The sequence below is a fragment of the Papilio xuthus genome, unplaced genomic scaffold (assembly GCF_000836235.2).
Source record: "Papilio xuthus unplaced genomic scaffold, Pxut_1.1 DF825946.1, whole genome shotgun sequence".
In the NCBI taxonomy this organism is placed as follows: domain Eukaryota; kingdom Metazoa; phylum Arthropoda; class Insecta; order Lepidoptera; family Papilionidae; genus Papilio; species Papilio xuthus.
In genome coordinates, this window is record NW_013532703.1 from 3,265,156 (window position 1) to 3,287,038 (window position 21,883).

Genomic DNA, 21,883 nt, shown 5'->3' on the forward strand with positions numbered 1-21,883 from the left:
CTATTCCGAAGATACCGTCTAGCAAACATCTATCCATCTAAACATTCGCATTTATAATATAAGTAAGATATAGTTTCAACATTAGGTATTGTTATATCGCTTGCTTGTATACTTATAGTTGTTATTAGCTCCTAAGTTGAATGTTATGGGACTGACATGTTCAAAAGAACAAAAGTCCCTAAAAAAAAGAAAAAAAAACATTAGGTATAAATGAATGTATATTATTGAATAGTAAACGTCATATAACGGTAAATATTATAATAACAACAAATCATAATATTGTAAGAAATTCATTGTTTAAGGCAGTAAATTAAGGCGGCCATGTTGCTATATATGTAAATGTGAATACGCAGTGTTTCCCGCTAAATTAACGTCGTTTGGAATCGTTCCCGCCGCTCGGCGACGCCGCGTGGATAAACAGCCATCATTGTCCGCGGGAAATATTTGCACCGACCTACCGAGTTTTCAATTGTTTAAGAATATATAAGAGTACAAAATGCTTTCTTTACTGAACGGCAGAGTATTATGATATAGGTAAAAAATTATACCTAGAGTTTTAAAATAATATTTTAACTATTATGGAATGTGTAATATCATTATTTGGATAAAATATAAGATGTTATAAAGTCATCGATAACATTCATAATCATTCCTAATATGTGGCTTGTATGTGTATGATACATGTTATGTGTTTTTATACAGTGGGAGTTTATTACAGTTCTGAAAGTAAATAAGTCGCAGTGTCAAACTTGACAACTGAGATAGAACCAGTAGATAGAACATGTTCATGATGTTTTGTCTTTATTTTTTTAAATGTCTTTAGGTATGACTATTCGAAGCATATTTACTGGTACGTTATTAAGCTTTTTAATAAAAATCATTTCCAAAGTAAAAGTAACAAAGTGACCGTTTCGCATTTCTTTATATTATTTTCTGTACCTATAAAATCTTTAGTCTTGGAAATTCTGATATAACACAATTTCTACGTCTTAAGTATTAATAATCTGGTACAAAAGAGAATATTTACAAAATACGTTACATTGTAACGACATTGTCCGCACAGCAACGCGCTGAATAAAAGCGGCGAAATTACAATATCAAAGGCTGTATCAGAAAAAGCTTAAGTGCCGTCTATGTTTGTTCTTTTCGCACTCCCGTTTTTCCATATATCCTTCTCATGTGCACTCGTAGTGAAAAAGCAAGCGAAATACTACTATTCATTGTTGGATACCCGACTCGCCCTCCGCTACCATGATGGCTGATTATACAATACAATAAGGTCGAAAACTCCGTAAACGTTTTTCCCAGTATTTCCTTTGTGAAAACGGCCAGGGACTTAGCGACCGGAATGCAGGAACGAAACGAGCTTTTATCTCTATTCCGCCATTGGTCGTTTCGAAAAAAGAACGCGTTTCGCGATTGGCTGAAACATATTGCATGCTCCGTGTTCTTCGTTAATCTCGGATTCAAAAAGTCATATACGCGTTATTTGCACAGAATAAAAATGTCGTATTTGTAGACGTTAGAGCGCGAACTTAAGTCATTCTTTTCCTGTCGTAGTAACATTTTAATTCAATGTTACTCTGAGTACAGTTTGATGGGCAATTATGCCAATATTTCTTTTCCGCAATAAGTAGAAACCATTGGAGATGACATAAATGTAATAAGATAGCAGTTTCCAAATTACATCGTGACACAGAGGAAATTATACGTATAATGAAGATGTGATATTAAATAATTGGACTAAAATTATATTGCAAGTGATTTCTTACAGTTGACTGTAACAACTTACATCTTGTTCGATGTCAATATTAATTATGTTATTCATAGGCTTACATTATAATCCACTAGCTGTCGCCCGCGACTCCGTCCGCGCGGAATTAAAAGAAACTATTGGTGTAACTACGAACAAACAAACTCTTCCGCATTATAATATTTGTATAGATTAATAAATATTTTGCTCATTAAAAACTCCAATGGTACCATGTCTAGTGATATTGTAGTCGAATAGCAATCATTGATTTATTTGATAATTGTTGAAACTTGGTATTTCTACGTATATATGCGTTTACACTAATTCGGCACTACCTTATCGCAGTTATCTTGTCCATATTCATGTTATGAAAGGAAAATCCTACGTATGTTTTATGATTTTAACTTCAAAATAAAATACCGCATCTATATTTAATGTTTTAGAATTTTCGTGAAGAAATGGCTTTGGCGGAGGAGAAGTAATTTTTCAAGTCTTCTACATCGCAGTTAAATAATAGCCGCCAGTCCCGAGATGGGTATTCATGGAGCTTATTTATCATTATACATCGCTTTTCTCTTATAATTGCTCTCTCATTATCGAGAATAAAATAAAGAATAGAATGAAGTCCTACTATCCCACAATGTTTACAATTTTGTAATATACTTTACTGAGAAACTATTAACTCTTTCAGTTCTGTACCCTGTCATAATAACTGCAGTTTATTTCTAGGTGTGTTATAAAATATAAAAATTTGAATGAATGAATGAATGAACCGTTCCGTTCCGTAACCAATTAACATCAGATAGAATCATGATTTTTTTATATCATAAGGTGGCAAACGAGCGAGCGGCCACCTGAAATCGCTGAAATAGCGAAGTGACCGTTGCCTCCCTTTAATCGACGGAAGAGAGGATGCGCAGAAAGAAAATATTTTCCCTATCCATGCATCCTCTCATCCGGAAAGTCCACTTCCACATCCCATCCTTTCCTTATAAGAAAAAGAGTGGGAAGGGAAAGAGGACTAAATTAGGCCTCCGGGACGCACACTTATCAGACGAAACGCGGAATTGCTTCCACTTCACGCCTGTCTTCTTTGTGGTCGTGGTATTTCACCGGGCGAGCCGGGCCAATTCGTGCGAAAATATTAAAGCGGACTCTACCACTGTTAAAATGACGAATAAACTTTACTAACACACAACGTAATTCTATTGTTATACCTTTTTAAAATACTCAATTAGTCTTATTTATTTTTAAACGTCCATTTTATTCCAATATAACGTCTCATTGAATTTAAAAGCTATATATTAAATTAAAAAATACTCGATTCAAGATCGATTTAAATATCGAATAAAAAATAAAATCTGGAACCGTAACGTAACAAATAATACTTTATCCTATTGCGAGTTGCAGCATGGTCACTCAAGTGCAATTTCTCCCGTTTATACCCTTATCATTTATTACTGCGTTATCTCGCCTCGCTGTATTACAGACGAATTTCTCATGGCGTATTATTATAGAAGATATTCCGGACGCCGCTGCAGCGCTGGATTGCACAAATCTATTTGCTGATACTAAAGTTTAAAATTAAACGATACTTGCTACAGTTCACAATACTTAATTATCAGTAGAGTTGGCAATTTATTTTATATTCTTTAAAAGGCTTGGAAATAATTTGACTTCTATTAAAGGTGTTCATAAGAAGCTATGTTAAGTTAATGTTTTATGTCACCTTACTAATTTGTATTTATAAATGCGAATGTTTAGATGGATGCATAAATATTTGTTTGAAGTTATCTCCGGACCGGTTCAACGAATCTTGATGAAATTTAACACAGATGTAGAACATTGTATGGAAGAACACATAGGCTACTCAATATGTTTTTTTTTAATTCCGCGCGAACGGAGTTGAGTGCGACAGCTAGTTTAGTATAAAAAGGTTGTCTGTTATGAATTAGTCGAGTATTAAACTCGTTGAAACTCGTAGTATCGTTTTAATATAAGGAGATGAAAATATATAAGAATTATAAACGATATATCCATAAATAAATTACATTTAGCTGTCCGGACTATAATCTCGCAGACAATTTTATTTACTGTCGCCCTACTCACAGAGAGGCACTTTTTCTCTTGTTATACGCTTATCATTTATTACTCCGTTATCTGACGGGGGATATATGGCGTATATTTGTTATTACAATATTATCATGCGAATATTCAGCTGTAATATCGTGCGACTCAACTCAACTAAAGTGTCGTCCGAAAACTAATAAAAAAAGAATACATTTGGCAGATCGCATTCAAGATGGCGAAACTCATCTTAGATGTGTCTTTGTATGACATAGTATTATCTTAAATAATATAAAACACTGCTTAACTAGGGCATCATATGTTGACCTTGGATATGGTATATTAAATATTTCATGGCATGTTGTTGTTGCGTTATTGTAAATTAATTAGGTATTAGTTTTTTCTATAGTAGTGTCATTATTTACTACATTTACGGCCGATTCTATCCAGCTTATAAATATTGATTAATATTTTTAATCTCTTACTTTTGGAAAATTGAACTTCTTGAACTTCTGAATTGAACTTCTATAACGTACCTTTAGCTCGTTCAATTAATACCATTTTGTTCTTTATTAGATATAACTCGATATCTTTAATATGTTTTCACTCACCAGTCATTTAACGGTCATACAAACAGTCGCTCAGATGAGATTTCTTAAATTAAACATTGAGGTGGTTCCTTAGGGAACACTTAATAACTCTAAAGGCCCGCTGTGAAAACTGAAACATACTGTCCTTCAAAGCTATATCATTTTGTACTTTCAAAATCGTTTAATCATTGAATAAACGTATGAACTGATTTCACTCGCTTCTCAGAATCGACGTAATAATAAAGCTCGTGTTAATTGATACGTCGATACGAGATGATGTGTCATGCGCGCTTTCAACTTGCGCAATTGTATTTGTTTTTCAAATCAGATTTGCTTTGAACTAATAAAATCATCTGACTCTGTACAACAGTGTTCTCATATCTTACCTATAATTTCGAACCACCGTTACAAAACTTGTTGCATTTTTTTTCTTTAACTAAACTTTTTAAGGTACCTTTTTATAGGTATCGAGGGGAAATCTAAATAAAGATACCTTGCCCCTTTGGGGGATAGGTTTTGGGAAGTTTTATAGACTAAAACCCGTGGCCATCCTCTTGTGCCTCTGATAGGGCTCCGGGTACTACTGTGGAACCCACTGCAAACAGCTTGCGCGTTACCCAAAGAGCATACATATATGTACGTTTCATTTATAAAAAAGGTACCGTGTCTTATTGAGGTAACCAAACAATTAAGTTGTATAGAATATACAAACTTTCTAGCTCGCCAACTTAGAGCGATAAGATTGCCGATATCTACTTGGCAGTCTAGATACGTCGCTACTAGAAATATAAATCTGCTTCGTTAAGTTTTATTTATATGTCATCAAACTTTTAGATTACAGTCTTGCAAGGCGTGGCTTACAATTAATCAATACTGTATTACTCCAAAAAATACAGTTTGATATTGATATTGTTTAGTTAAACACGTGTTTTAACCCTTTGACCGCCGGTGATTGATATTACGGACGTCAATATGTATCACCAAAACTGCTTCCAGTATTAGTAGATTGATATTTATTTCTTCAAGATCGGATTTCGAAAATCTACGCTTAATATTTCAACAATCATAATTACTGGTTATGTCAATATATATGAAACACTAAGTTCCAGGTAATATCAACTATGTTAAAATATCGCAATTTACGTTATACATCGATTTTTTAATTAGACCATTTTATGTATTCTATATTATTGAAGGTTCAATGTAACATCCGTCATCAATCACCGTTACCTTGACTCCTAGGCAATTGGGAGCAGACAATACATCACCAGGCCGCTTGGACCAGGATAATGCGCAGCCCTAATTAAGACATCGCATCGTCACTGACCGCAATAAAGGGGATGTTTCACCTTATTAAGCGAGATTTATTTGCACACAATTAATAAATGATTGGACGCCATCTTATTTCGTATTCATGCAATTTTATCGGGGTTTAATAGTTTATTTACAGTGTGTTTCTGAGACCAATATCTCTGTATAAATTATATCGTGATACCTATCCTTATCTTTGACAAAACAGATACACGATATAAACGGGGATTACGGGCTTAGAAACCTTGTATTATTAATTTAAACTGTCTGAATTGTGTTGAGTAAGTTCTTTTCCTAGTGATGTGATTTCCGTACTTATTCAACATAAGTTTGTGCGGAATAAATCTTAAGTTATTGCTTCTAATTTTTCTGTTTTTGACTCAAATTAAGATCAGCTACTAGTGTAAAACAAACTTGCTTAAGTTTGTGATCGTATCTATACTTAATATTATAAACCGGAATAGTTTGTTTGTTAATCGCGGTAATCTCAAGATCTACTGGTCCGATTTGAAATATTATTTTTCTGTTGGATAGTCCATTTATAGAGGAAGACTTTAGGCATTGCGCTGCGACCAATAGTTTTTTTTTTAATTCAGACAGCTAGTTAAAAATATAGTTAATGCTGATATAATAAATCGCCAGATTAAAAAAAATGTGTAATTTTGTTACTGTCTACAGTCTAGAATTTAGATAAACAAAAGAAGGCCACTTCTGTATATTATTGTTGTCAATCAAAGTTCTAAGGTTTATGAAATAAAACGACCAAAATGTTGTATATATAACCTCTTTTATATTTAAACAATAACTTTATACAAATTTCCTAGAATTACATGATGTCTCCTATCAAACAGTTCTCATTTAATAACTATGAACACTAAAACTTAACTAGGCTTAACTTAATATTAACATTTTATACGAGAGACATTTTACAAAACAAAAACATTGAAAAAATCACAATGGAATATGTAATTTTTTGCAAGGGAATGTCGTATTATTAAGAGAATCATGAATTTCCTTATCATATTTGCAAAAAAATTGAATTTATACAAAACTTTTAAAGTATAGTAATAAATTAAAAAATACAATATCACTGGCTGCCATTTTGTTCCTCATATATTGCACATAATACAAAATGGCCACGTATTATTATTTCAACATTGTAATCTAAGGCAGTGACTAATTCTAAAGGAAAATAAATGATTTATTCCTAAATAGATCTATATGACCGTTGAATGTTAAGTGGTTACTAAAGGAGCCCCTTAGTTGACACTTAACTCTGAGTACGACATTAAATCTTTCATTATTACACTTAGCTTCTACATTTATTATACGTTTTGTACAAAAAGGAATGAGATTTGGCTTAATCTAACTGCTAATGTCTTTTATTATTTAGTTAACTACGACTCTAACTTTTGTTTCAGTTCTCTATATGAATAATTTAATTTTTTTTATAATTATTTAACTGAATCCTTCAGTTGTAGATATGGTCAGCTATTAATAAATTATTTATAATACACGGTGTAATCTATTTACAATACGTACAACACAATTAGATAATTTGATTTTATCAATAAATTAAAAAGATTCATTTGTCGACGTTTAAATTAAAATTTGTGTAAGGTGGTCGTAATTGGGTCGGTTCGGCGTTAACGGGCGATGGTGGGGTAGGCGGAATGTATGGGTACCTTGGGTACGGTGGGTATGGGTATGGGTAGCCGGCGGGGAGTAGCTGGGGGTTGTGGAACGGGGGTAGAAGTGCTGGCGATGGATATCCATAGGGCAATCCAACGGAAGATGCGGCGGCTTGTAGGATGGATGCCGCGAATGCTGGATCGCTGTAAACAGCAGCGTATGGCCATGCGACTGCGATACGTTGACGTTTATCCTTCATCCGTCGGTTTTGAAACCATACCTGTAGACAAAGATATAAAGATTTAAAAAAGAAGACAAGTATTAAACAAATTACACATAAATATAGGAAATACCGTTCGTATTTTTTTAATAATTTGTAATAAAAAAAGTGTTTGTTAATATTTGATTCTAATTAACAACGAGTTTGGTCGTAAACATGGAATTTCGCGTCCTATTTTAACATCGCATTAATATGAGCAAACGCGCATTATCATACAGATTAATATCCTCTATAATCATATTCCACTTATATAAAACCGTATAATTCCACATCGCGTTTTCGCACACTATTGCTAATTAATTGAATATTTTAAAAAACAGCTGCCGGCGATAAAATATTCAGTGCGCAGAGAGAAAACATTTAAAGCCATCTCGAAATCATTAACGCTGCATAATGGCCGTCCCGGCGAAACACAACAGAGTATACAAATAAAGTTTCCCTTTAAGATGTCTTAAAACGTCTTTTGTTCGGTAAAGCTGCGAATGACGTGTAAATTGGCGGGATTTTGCGATGGCTTTCAGAAAATGGCGGATTTTCATTTAACGTCAAATAATTTTATACTTAAACTTACTCATGCAATACAACTGAATATGTTTTCTGAGAATACTTAATGTTAAATAATGTCATAGTGCATACAATGCGATAGTAACCACAAATTTATGAACCTTACTCGTAAAGAATTAATGAACAAAATCGCAAAACATCAACGAGAGAAAGCTTATATAGTGAAATATTTTATTTTAAAATGTATGTTATCATAGTTTTTTGACGTGTCAATAAAAAGTGATCACAATAAACAAACACATGAAACCCGAATTCTCTATTTTACAGCGCATCAAATGGTAGCCGCGGTTTAATTTAATAGTTTTTAATTGGTATAATCGCGCCGTAAAACAGATGCCCGGCCATAGACAACCGATGAAGTCTTTTCATATACACGCTCACTAATGATAGGCGTTTTATAACGTTGAGAGGGTTTCGTTCTTTTCGGCATTAATGTTCATTAAAGTTCTACGGCTACTGAATAATTCGGCCGGTTCCTTTTATTAATGCGCATCGACAAATTAGCGTGAATGTAAAATTCGAATGAAGCAATATAAACACATGTTTTTTTTTCCTGGCAGTTGGAACTTCTTTTTTATTAAATCGAAGTGATAATTGAGATTATGACTGGACAACCGATGTTTACCCGCGAATGAGAAATATTTAAATTTATATTAGCATAGAATACGGTATTTTTAATTAATTACTTTTGAATGTTTCAATGCTTTTTATGTCATTTAAAAAAAATGACGTCCATGGTCGTTTTGTTTCAAATTTGGAACATTCTGTAAACATCATGTAACAACAAAGTTGTGTTTGAACTTATATGTTTGTATTTGTTTGTAAATCTTATAGTGAGAATAAATAAATATTATTATTATTATATTATTATTATTATTATAATATTTATTCTCTTTTTTTTTTAATTCAGATTCACACAGTTGTAACGTGATTTCTGCGAATTAGCGGTGTGCTATAAAGTGTTCGTGATGGAAATTATTGTAACTCTAATTGAAGCATCATTCTCAAGGCGTCGACATCATTATCAGCACCGAGTTAAACGACGTTGTTTTCAAAGTAATATATTGTTCAAATATTTGAAATGATTGAATTTAAATGTACTCCATAATTAAACTTTTTTATTGTGACACTGGCCGATAGTATTGTAACGATGAGCATATGTTATTTAAAAAAAATGCAGAGGTCTTTTTCACTTAAGTTATTGAGTTAACAATGAAGTTTACTTTTAAAGTCGAGAGTTAACATAGTATTGTGCTGCTAGGACATTTGTAAGAAAGCGTAGGCACATGTCAAGTGACTGTCACCATATTATGAAACTGCCCTCTACGGAATGTTATAATTGACCGAAGAGGTCGATTTTATTCAGGTCACAATGTGGGTGGTGTATGAAGAAACTGCATTTACGAGTGTAAAAAAAAAAGAAAAATAATGAGTGTTAAATTTGTCACAAAAACCCCTAAGGTCTTCGCAATTTAACACTTACTCAACAAAGTACAAAAGTACTGCCAATAATAAAGCTCTGATATATGTTTTTCACTTTTCAATCGATGCCTACGTTATGAAGGAGAACATTAGTTTAATTTATTTATTAACGACCTAACAATATTTAGACGCGGTACCTATCAATGCACAAATCAGCTTGGAACACTTGAGTCGTATTGATACGTATTAATGTCTTTGTTTTATCAAAGAATATTTATGCATTAATACACGGTTTCACGGTGATGGATACTAATTTAAAAGTTCAGATCACAATGGCTTGAACCGTTGAGATTCGGCTCAACAACTAAATTGGCAGGTTAAGGCTCACACAAGCAGACGAGCTGCGAGCCTGCGAGTCGCAAAGAGCCCAGTACAGATACAAAATTAGCTGATGCACGAGGTTCAATTATCTGTTTAATTAGTACGAAGTGTTAGCTGATCTGCAGGTCAATTTGAGTTGAGTTAATCGTAAATATTGTAGTGTTATTTGACTTAGATGAACGTACCTTAATAGTGGACTCGGGTAACTGCAGTTGAGCTGCCAATTCACATCTCCTCGGCCGTGATACATAGTTCTCCTTCATGAATTCTTTCTCGAGACGTGCTAGTTGTTCCCGTGTGAACGCCGTACGATATCTCCTGTACAACAAACAAAATATTTATATAAGTAATATAAAACTTTAATATGTTATTATTCAATATAAATAATTCAATTTCATTTATTTGTATAGATTTTAAAAGTATTAACCTAAATCTAATCTACCTTAATAATGTCTTTTTTCACGATCTTATACTAATTTGAAAATAGTTTGCGTCACATGACACGTTAGTTTCATTCAACGCAATGTAATCGTAGCTCTGCATTGGCATAGACAAAAATAAAATAAAAATAGGTTTCAATATGTCAAAAAGTTTTTATTTTTACTGTTGCTACGATTTACATATTTAAATCAACAATCTATTTATTGTAATGGTTACGATTAAAATTTTTGAATATCTTATCTTAAAATATAAATAAATCAATTTAAAATTAAGTATACTGACCTTATATTAGGATCCGGTGCCGTGTTCGAGTTTGAAATCTGTTCGGACTGCGGACTGAGTGATTCTGTAGACAAAGGAGAATAAATTCATTAGTCATGGTAAGTCCATAGCGAGCTTGTTTTCATCAAATTATCGCAATCAACGGCGCGTGAATTAGCCTTTCCATTTACATACATTATGTATCTTATTTGTATATAGTATATAAAGACCGCTAGTTATGTATTAATATCAAAACGCTTCTGTTAAAGAATTAACTCAAATTTTTCGATCGTTTAAAAGAATAAAAAAGTTGTTTAACTCTATGGCAAGGGAACACGTTAGCGCATAATTTCTTTTACATTTCCGTTTTAATACTAATTTTAGACATGACTTAATAAAAGATAATAATTATCAGTAAGAAATAGTTCAGTTAAAGAGTTATAAGTACACTTCAAGCGGCAGCTTTTACAATTTAAACGGCAGTTTATCTCCATTACACCGCTTAAACTAGTAGCTACTTGTACTTAGAAATAAAAGACACCGCCCGTAATTTATTGATAAGTTACAAATAAACTTAAGATTAATAATTCGATAAATAATATTTGAACACATCTTAAAAATAGAATAACAATTCCAGCACAATTAATTTGCATTTTATCAAATCATAATAAAACTTCAAATTAGTAAACAAAATAATATTTATTAATTTCAACAGCACCAATGTTCGTAATTTCAATTATTAAAAACGGCAAAAGTATTAAAAATATAGAAATAAATAAAGTTGTAATTCGAAATGAACGCAATAAAAACCGTGAACCGGAGTAATACGTCACCATTCCGTGATCGTATAAACGGTTATACGAGTTCAAAAAAACACAAGAAAGACTAATTGCGCGTTGAGATTTTAGATTGACTTGTCGTAAAACGGTATAACGCAGCGGCGGGGAAGCGGTTCGTAGGTGCTAATTGTCCGCACCCAGAGTTTCAAAAGGAGTACATTAACACAAAACAAACACAAATAAGCTATTGTCTAATTAAATATTTTCCCATGCGCGGTGTTATGGACCTTATTTTCTTCAGCCATTATACGCACAAAGAAACCGAAAGACGATTGCCGACGTTGGTTTGTAGAAAAAAACAAGAGTAAGTGGCTTTTGCTTTAAACTTACTAAATACAATCCAATGTTCCTTTTTAACAGAGCTTTCAGGAAAATATCTCGCGAATGATTGATAGTAAGATAGTATATTAATTTGTAATTAATTAAATTGACTCGACTACTTTGAGTTATTTTAACTATAGATAGAGACAAAATAAATAGAACACTTTTTAAACAAGTGAATAAAGAATAAAAGCTTTTAATAGCTTTTGTTTTGCTGTTTTCATTTTTATATACATATTAATTTAATTTAAATTTAGTTATTACAATTTATTTTTATTAAAATTATACTTTCTTTTGTTATCTTTCAATTAGAAATTAAATTATTAAATATACAAAAGCTTTACAACCTAACAGCTAAAAATCTACTAATATTATGACTTTGTAATGCGATTAAATAATGATCGATTTTGTATAATTTTAAGAATTAAATAAGTATAATAATTTATTTTTAACATGTTCCGCTGTCATTTTTTACCGTCGGACGGTACGTAAAAAGCGGTAGCACCAAAACATCGACTTTACAAATCTTATTAGCCGCTGAAGTGGTTTTAAATTTACAAAAAGGGCAACACAGACGCGCCCGCTATTGACACGGCCCATTAAAACAATATTGAATGCTTTCAACTCACTTCTATTGTCTATGCCTTTGATGGCGGCATGATTAAGATGTTGTTAGTTCAATCTTTTATTTCCGGTTGACTTTTATCTTAATTACTAAAGCTTAGTGGAAGCTGGAATTAATATAGTCAAGTTTCATACGTAATTGATGGAATAAGTAATTTATTTTAACTCTAGGCTCTTTCAAATTTGTCCTTTAAAGATCTAAATAGGGATTTGGTTTGGACTCTTAAACTCTACACTGATAAGGTCGCAGAAAACAGCTTACATAAATGTATATAATTATATAATAATTTGTCATATACCTACATGTATTATATTCCTACAAATTAACTTAAATCTGCTTAACCGGATATTATAAAATAAAACATCTTGATACTTGTTTAATAAACATCGTGAATGATACTCACATTAAGTAAATATTTTTTTGTTCATTCCCGACTGGCGACTTAACCACTTGAACGCTTCCCATGCTGGGTGGCGACAGAACACTCAAAAATCAATTTGCAATAGTCTAGCCGGGGCTTCCTTTCATTCGGGAGCTTGTTAACAGACTTTTTCAAAACATCACATCCATTCTTAGTTTAACTGATCGCCAGCTGCGCGGGCGTGTGTCCGATTTAGAAAAAAAATACGGAAACGTCATAGACAACGAACACAACGTACAGATTAAAAAGCTACCGTCTAAAGAGCTTCCGACTCATAAATTGCATTTGTCAAGACGTTCAATTTGTCCCTATTGAGTTGTTTATAACTTTGAGTGGAGAACTTTACTTGTGGAAAACATACTTAATGACTTATCACAACTTACTTAAAAAAGTTACTTACAATTGTTAGCTTGTATACAATATTGGTGTGAATGTAAAAAGTATTATAATCTTACAATTCTTCAGGGCCAGAAAACCTTGCACACTATAACAATATAATGTATCTGAAGACCTTCTCGTTATGGATATGTCGTGTTCATTATTTTAATGATCTATAAACATCGCTCAAAGATACGCAGCACTTACAATGTCGTGTAGTTTCAGTAAAATCGTTTCGAAACGTTCCGTCGGCCGCGGCCTTTGTTTCAAAACGTACGCTAACTCTATAAGTACACACTGCTTGGAACGGTTAAACTCAAAATTGGTGAAGGCGATGACACATTGAGTTGAATATATTTTACTTGAAATATATTGAAATCTTGTAATCGAGACTTTGAGTAAATGAAAAGATATTACAATCTGTGACTTTCTCCTGTGAAAATGTTGTTTCGGAATTTAGTTTATCTATAAATTTTGTGCAAAAGAACAAACAAAATTGTCTCTAGTAAGAACCTTCAAGCTGAACTTAGCATTTTTTGTATAACAATTTGTATTTTATTTATTAAAGATGCAATTATTTTATCATTAAAACAATATAAAAAACTTTGTTTTAACTATTAAATTTATTATCAAATTTTCAAGTAATTACGATATTGCTCGATTTCCGTTAATTATGGCACAGAGTAAATCATTTAAAAAAAAATTGTTTATCGCCACACCAAACCTTGATATCTCGATAAATTTAGAAACCAACAGATGACTATACATTATTGAAACGTTATGAAACAACGACGTGTTTCGCCTTTTAACACATGTTTCCGAACGGGCATCTAAATCATTTACTAATGAGTGATGCTGCCCATATAGATGAGAACTGAGAACTTTGCAATCGTGATAAGTGGCCGCAAATGGGCTCCACTTTGAAGAATCAACATGTAATGAAACAGTTTTGATGTGTCCTAAATTTTACAACATCGTTCTTTAATTCGCCATATCAATCATAACTATTAAATCATTTTACCATTCGGGACATGTTTGTTCTTTAGGGGGCTAAAAGAGAGAATCAAAGCGGTTATTGACACCTATAGTGTAATACTAAAGTAACTGAAGATGCGTTATCGGCCGTTGAGAAAAAGGTACCCTCACTTCTTTAAAGACCTTAAGTCGACTGAAAACAACTCTCTCAAAGTACTTATATGTATAATTATTACTAATTGTTAATTCATATTTATCTATAAACGCAATTAGATACGATTTACATAATAGATATAGTTTGATATAAACGCTATAATGGTTAACAATTTAGGTCATTTGAACGGTTAATTGATGGTGACTGAGCTTAATTTGCAACAGACCGAATGGCCCTTGTAATAGGTGGAAAGCGATCGCTATCCATTAACCATTGGAATTATCGAGAATTGGCTTTGGCCACCCTCGTGCGAGCCGCAGGCGGCCGGCACGCGTCTAATTGTCCCCAACATCCCCTAGATGTTCATTGCTCATTGACTGACCGGTGATCGTTCCACCGATATCACAACATATAAATCTTTTTAATAGCGATAACTCACAGCAACCCGTTCTTATGCGTGTAGAATAAAATATTAGAATTACTAGCTGTCGCCCATGACTCCGTCCGCGGGGAATTAAAAACTTACTAGCCTATGTGTTTTACCAGTCTATGTTCTACATCTATACCAAATTTCAACGAGATCCATGCAGACGTTGGAGAGATAATCTCAAACAAAATATCCATCCATCCATCCAAACATTCGCATTTATAATATAAGTAAGAAGTAAGATTTCATTCTACACGCAGTATAACATTATTACGCCAACTAATGGTCATATCTACCTATTATATTTGTAAATGCCATAAGAAGTTTGAGAATGTTTGATTCCAATTTTTGTGATACTCATAAACATATTTGTTGTTTTTTAATTTAGTAGTATTTAATTGTTAAATGTTTGATATTTTTTATAACGTTGACATGTACAAAATCTTCAATCAGGATTACACTAACTCTCAAAGGAATTAAAACAATTTACACGCTCGCGAACAAAACATTTGCCGAACAATTATCCAATACAAAGCAAATTATACGGTGTCATCCCTCGGCGCGCTCCCCTAAGCCAATTTTCATAATAAAATCCGTATCTACTAGTCGGCAACGATCTAATGAAGATAAATATCTCAGTGGGGAGTCGGCAGCAATAAAAACAAAATCAGTTTAAGCCCAATTGACAAGACATACTACCTATTACGAACTGGACCCCTCGATTGTGACGTACGTTTAAAAATGGCGACGACCTGTCAAATTTTGGCGCGAAATCCACCCACGCATTGACATACCGTGTTCCGATTTACCCACAATGGTAATTTACGCACAATTAATCTTTGTAATCGTATTAAAACTAAATATTTATCTGTGGTTAAATACGACAGCTGTTGTAACGGATTCCATTGACTTTATGTAATTGGTGAGATGTATTTATTCTTTTAACGCGATATAAAGCTTTAAAAGTAAGTAAACTTGGACACAAATTCCAACGAAATAATATTATAATAAAAGAGATATAACTATTGGAGACATTATATTATTATATTAGATTGATATGACAAAGATGTTTATAGAAGATTAATTTGATTAGTAAAGAATAGAAGTAAGTTTTACTTAAGTCAAAGGTAAGTCTAAGTGCGTTAAAGTCCCATCACAAAGATAATCACAATCAGACATTTTTAAGTTTTTGTTAAATTGATCTTTTATTATGGTCGTAAGATAGTGTCCAATAGATTATTTTATAACATTTCTAACGAATTTACACGGAACAATGAAGATACAGATAAATTACTTTAAAAAAAGTTAGACAATATTTTAGTTTGAAATAATTTTATTGGCCTGTATATAGATTTACCTAACGGTACCTACAGAAATTGACTGGCAATAAAATGCCGCCTCCAATACAACAAACGATGCCTACGAGGCTAAAACATTCTTGATTTTAGCAACAACTTAGCCGGTATCTCTCAAAGCGGTTGTAAAAACCTCATAATTGCTTTAGTGTTATGACAAATAAGCTATTATCGTTCGTAGATATATCAAGATACATCTATAGTTCTTATTCCATTGTAATAAAGTCGAGAATCATTTGCAATTGGTATAAATTAACGGCATTATTAATATAACTTTACCTGCTAAGGCCAGGGTCTGTTTACAGTTCATTTTATAAGGCTATATTATTGTTCGTCTTCGGCGGTCCCTTTGATGGTACACTAAAATATTAAAATAGTCGCTAAATAGTTACTTTAGTTGTAACAAACGCGCTTATACTTTTTATTATAGATCATTAGTCCCGTTAGTTTATATTCCAAAATGTTTTTATACACTACTATACGACTATACAACAAATTTACAAATTGACTCTATATGCACATATTTAGTTTCAACATTGATTTAGTACAGATATAAGGCACCATTCCAGAATCACTACATCCTAAACTTAAGTAATAACTTAATATTATTGTCTGAACACATCAAGATATGTTCAACTTTGATTAGGTTCTAATAAAAACAAGAAGGTAACATAGAACCCTTACTAGCACACTTAGGGTTGGTAAGTTATCTTCCTCAGTGTAGAAGTATGCAAAATCTACACTTAGCGGCTTCCTTAGGGACCAATGAAAGTCTTTGAGTGCGACAGTTAGTCCATCAATAACAGTTAGTATTATAAACGTAATAATTAAACAACCAAATTGCTTTAAACTAACCTTTGCTTTTCGGTGATGACGGCGGCGTGATGTGTATGGAATTATCACTATAAATATGACCTTTCGTCATCAAATCTACAGATAGCGACTCTTGTATACATTTAGATTCCATTGCGTAATCTCTAAGTCCTTCCATTTAAAAAATAAAAATAAAAAGACTATGATTAAAAAAGTAAAAAGAGAATACTGGCAAGTAAGAACCGGCGCGCGCGGGAAGAGAGAACTGTCACTGTCAGTTATACTTGTGTTTCGCGCCGCCTCACTAAAAATCTATAATGCGGCCACCAATAACGTCATCTCTTTCTGCCCCCCACCAATCAGGGCGTGGCCTCGATTATTGCTCCGTCTCGCTCGCTCACGAGCTTACGCGGTTACGAGCTTACGCTGAAAACGATTTTCTAAAGCTAGGGATGTACCTGGAACGATTCTTATTTGTTTAAACTAGATTAAATGGATTTTAAGATAATTAATTTAATTGCAAAACATAACATAATATAAAGTATTATACTGCAATATAATATTAACCGTGATTATCGATTTTATTATGTGCCTTATATTAATTAAACAATTTTTAGAAATTTACAAATGAAAGTTTGAAATAATCGTACCAAGTATTTGAAACAAAACAATGTTAAACGATGACGAAGTATTTATCTTTGGTATAAAATTTGCTCCCGTTGTGCCCCAGCTGAATTTAATCACGCAACTCATTTCGTTAAACACCCCCCGCGCGCCCCTCGCTGAGCGTTCGGCACTGAACATCATAGAGCCTTATCGCTTGCCTTCCCAGTATTAATACTCTATAACTACACATCTACACAACCTACTGATTAATTGCTCAATGTTTGCTTCACAATTTTTTTTTTGTGAATGTAGTAGACCGATCGTAGACAAAGGGAATGATAGAGATATAAGTATATGTGGTTTAATTTGCTTAGGAAAATTAGTAGAGACAGAATTCTCGGCAAAGTCCCCGGAATAATTACGGGGTTGACATAAAACAAAAATGTGGAAGCAGTAAAACCTAATTTTAATGTAAAGCCATACAAATTTATAAATAGAGGTAATAAAAGAGAAAATTTTGTAAACCGACATTCATGGGTTGGCCACAAACAATGTATACCACTCTATAATTGAGCAAAGACAATATTTGTATACCAACATGTAAACAAAGACTGAAAGAAAGTATTGTTCATGTATCCCTACAGTCCATTTTGTCAAATTGTATTGTTTCGGCGGCAAAACTAATAAATGTCACGCTGCGATAAATTGGCGGAAAGAATCGTCGAAAAACCCATTCTTTATATTGAAGTGCACACAATGTTTGCTGTGTGGAATAAACTGCTACCGTTTTTGAACGATAATTTGTCAAAATTAAAGCGTTAAGTCTGGTGGAGTATGACGTATTCTTTTAGATTTGTTCTACGAAAAGCTTAATTTTGTAGCTTCTTTTTCCTTTCAGTCAATAATATAACGAATGGGAATCTAACATCTAGATTGGTGTATTGATTACTTTTACAATCAAAGGATTTAAAAACTACTTAGGTAATAGAATCGGTGTTAAATACTCGATTGATAACTGTCAATCGAGTTTTTTCTTCACAGAAAATAACTGAGCAAATAGCAGTTGGCCGCAATTTGTTTTTTTTTTATCTTAATTCTACAGTTTAACATAAATCAATACTAAAGTTTATTTAGCTTAAATGTACATCGGAAAATGCCTAAAATGTTTAATCGGTATTACATTTCACAAACAGTTACCTAAACATAATTTATTATAATATTTAACTAGATTATAATAGTCTTTATAAATTACTAACTGTCGCACGCAACTCCGACCGCACGGAATAAAAAAACATAATTGGTATGTTTTCTTCCAGACTATGTTCTATATGTATGCCAAATTTTATTAAGATCCATTCAGCCGTTCGGGAGATACTTTCAAACATACATCCATCCATCTAAACATTCGCATTTATAATATTAGTAAGAAGTAAGATAAAAGTTTATAATTATTACTCATTGAATTCTCCTTAATATTTTTATAAGTGACAATAAAAATTTAGTAACAGATTCACAGCAAAATAAATATAATAATGGTAATAAAATTTAAACAAAAACCCGCAATAGTAAACCGTTCTTTTTAAGTAAGCGACGGGATCAGTGCCTTTTCTCTTCTATTTGCTGAGTTATATTGTGGTCAATAAAATTACCGCTACGCAATAAACCAGTAAACCACTTAACGTTTTACATAAAAATAAAGATAATAAATTAAAGGTTTTATTAATTGATATAATTATATTAACTCTAAAAACTATGCGATTAAAAAATCAGACAGGATTTCCTCCGACATAAAATGTTATGACTATATAATTTAGTGTTTAAAGGAATAATTTAGCTTTAGAAAACATGTGTACATAAGTGAATGTGAAAAACACTAGAAATTGCTATAGGATAATAATATAAAAGAATCGAAAATCGATTCGAAATCTTTTTTCTTTCGGTTGAATTCTAACTGAATTTAAGATATTTGATGAGCCTGAAATTAAACTTGATCGATAGTAAAATAATTGACTTCCTTTCTTTATAACAATTTATTATTTAAGAAAATACTTCAGAAACCTAGTTAACAATTCTGAAAAAGTTAAGAAATGAAAATGCGTCTATCTTTTGTTTTAATATTTGTGATAATTGTATGTAGTAATAAAAAATCATTTACCTTGTGGTCTGTCATCCGCGCCGTCGCTATCAACTTCGCTTCGAATACTTGAAGGGCTGGACCTCTTTAAATCCTCCTGTCCCTGTCCCTCCGGGTATCCATTCCTCATTGCTTGCTTCTCATAAGACATGAAAAACGGAAAATTCGGAACGCGACTCTGTTGAAAATAATATCCCATCTTCCCATCCCTAATTTTCACGTCTTCATCCTCCGAATGGGTGTTATCAACCGGATAATCTTGCGATATATTGTTCTCGATATCGATTTCTGGCGATCGACGATCATTTAATCCGACAATCGATTCAATCGAAAAGTTTTTCGGTGGTATTTTTGTTTGCATCTTGCTTATTTCCGATTCCATCTCACTATAACGGTTATGTCACTTCACTATTAGTCACTGGCCACTACGAACGCGACTTCTTCACTGACAGCGGTTTGAATTCGGAATGTTTTCGTAGTTCGAACACCCGACTGTCGGACTCACTTGGGTTTTGTTGGCCTTTGAGCACATCGTAACCACGCCTCCAAGGTATGGGGGAGTTCAGTAAACATTAACTTTAACGAAAATCATACCTATGCCATTATCTTAAAGTTCAATTTCAATTTTCTACCGTTACTTCAAACAATTCTCTGTACCGTAGAAAGAACTTTCAACTTTATTCGTATTGAAATACGATTTACTTAACGTTGTACTAATTTAAGTAATAAAATGATAGTAATCTACTGCGGTTTCATGTAAAAAAAAATCCAAAAAATACAAAGCACTTTAATAGCTTAATATATATGATTTTTATTGTTTTAGGTATTTAATTTTTAAATAAATAAACTTGATTGAAATAAGATATCTGAGATAACTTTTGCTAACAATTTACTAATGACAAAGACAAAGGACGGAGACTTGAGTATTTAATTGTCATCGCCAACCATCACTATTCGCAAAAGTTAATATCGCTAGAATTGATATGTGAAAGCTTAATTTCCAATATATATGATTATACGGAATATAGCGTTTTGAATATATATTCGTATATCGTAACTCTACTTTGGAAAATTTTAGAAATGAATGTATGAATATGACTAATCTTACTTTCTCAACATTGTGATTGGTTTTATTTTATAAATAGATAGATTTTTACAGTCCTTATCAAACTATTAATGTATAGACTGTAACAGATTAGGATCTAGAACTATTTAAGTATACATAAATTAGAACTCAGTATGTACTTAATTCGAGTAAAAAGGTTTAGTCGAAAAAGTTTCTTTCATATTCAGAAAAGTAATGATGTATTATGAACTTTTTATATGAATGCTTGAACCTCTTAGGACTACCTTGGATCAAAGGCTATGCTACTGATGTTTATAGACTCATTCCTTTTAATAAAACTTCAATCTTAATAGTAATCCGAGAAAAATGTTTTTCTTCTTCGCGTGTCGTCTGATGAGTCATGTGTCGGAGGCTTAATTTTAGTCCTCTTTCCCTTCCTAACCTTTTTTATAAGGAAAGGATGGGAACCAAAAGAGGATTTGGCGGAATATGGGATGAGTAATAAGGTTCAATATTCACATTTTGTGTACCCTTCCTCCGTCAATTTAATGTACGCCCCGGATCAGCAACTAGAAATGTCTATGGGCAGCGTTCGCTTCGCTATTTTGCCGAATTCAAATGGTCGCTTGCCACATTAAAATATAAAAAATGTAATCTCTAACCTATTACAAGTTTGTTACATTGATATCCGATTAATTATGGACATCCAGCGACATCTGTTGTCAAATAGGCGACACCTCAAAAAACGCCACCTAACGGCGAATAGTTGTTAAATTATATTGAAACTCGTGCTTCCAAATGTCAGGTTATTCCAACAGATGCTGTTGAACTAAATTATTTATTAAAACTGGATTAAAGCACGTGACAATTCTTTATATACTTTTCTAATTATTTATTCGTATTACAAATAGACTACTAACTGTCGCCCGCGGCGTTGTGCGCGCAGAGTTAAATAAACTTAGTAGCCTATGTCATCTTCCAGACTATGTTCTACATCTATGCTAAATTTCAGGGAGTGCAGTCGTTCCGGAGATACCTTCAAACAAACATCTATCCATCCATCGAAA

At 32.7% G+C, this 21,883-nt stretch overlaps 1 protein-coding gene across 2 annotated transcripts; it reads right to left on the reverse strand.

Annotated features, from left to right (window-relative positions):
- Nucleotides 1-7,215: 7,215 nt before the first annotated feature.
- On the reverse strand, nucleotides 7,216-20,269 carry LOC106124156 (segmentation protein even-skipped). 2 transcript variants are annotated; one of them, XM_013320625.1, is made up of 4 exons: nucleotides 19,772-20,269; nucleotides 10,724-10,787; nucleotides 10,186-10,318; nucleotides 7,216-7,633 (listed from the first exon to the last, which is right to left on the reverse strand). In XM_013320625.1, the coding sequence occupies exons 1-4, from the start codon at nucleotides 20,130-20,132 to the stop codon at nucleotides 7,307-7,309; spliced, it is 885 nt and encodes a 294-aa protein (XP_013176079.1). In that variant the 5' UTR covers nucleotides 20,133-20,269; the 3' UTR covers nucleotides 7,216-7,306. The 2 variants fall into 2 exon arrangements, with proteins under 2 accessions (XP_013176079.1, XP_013176080.1); XM_013320626.1 differs by lacking the exon at nucleotides 19,772-20,269 and adding an exon at nucleotides 17,053-17,232.
- Between the last annotated feature and the right edge of the window lie 1,614 nt (nucleotides 20,270-21,883).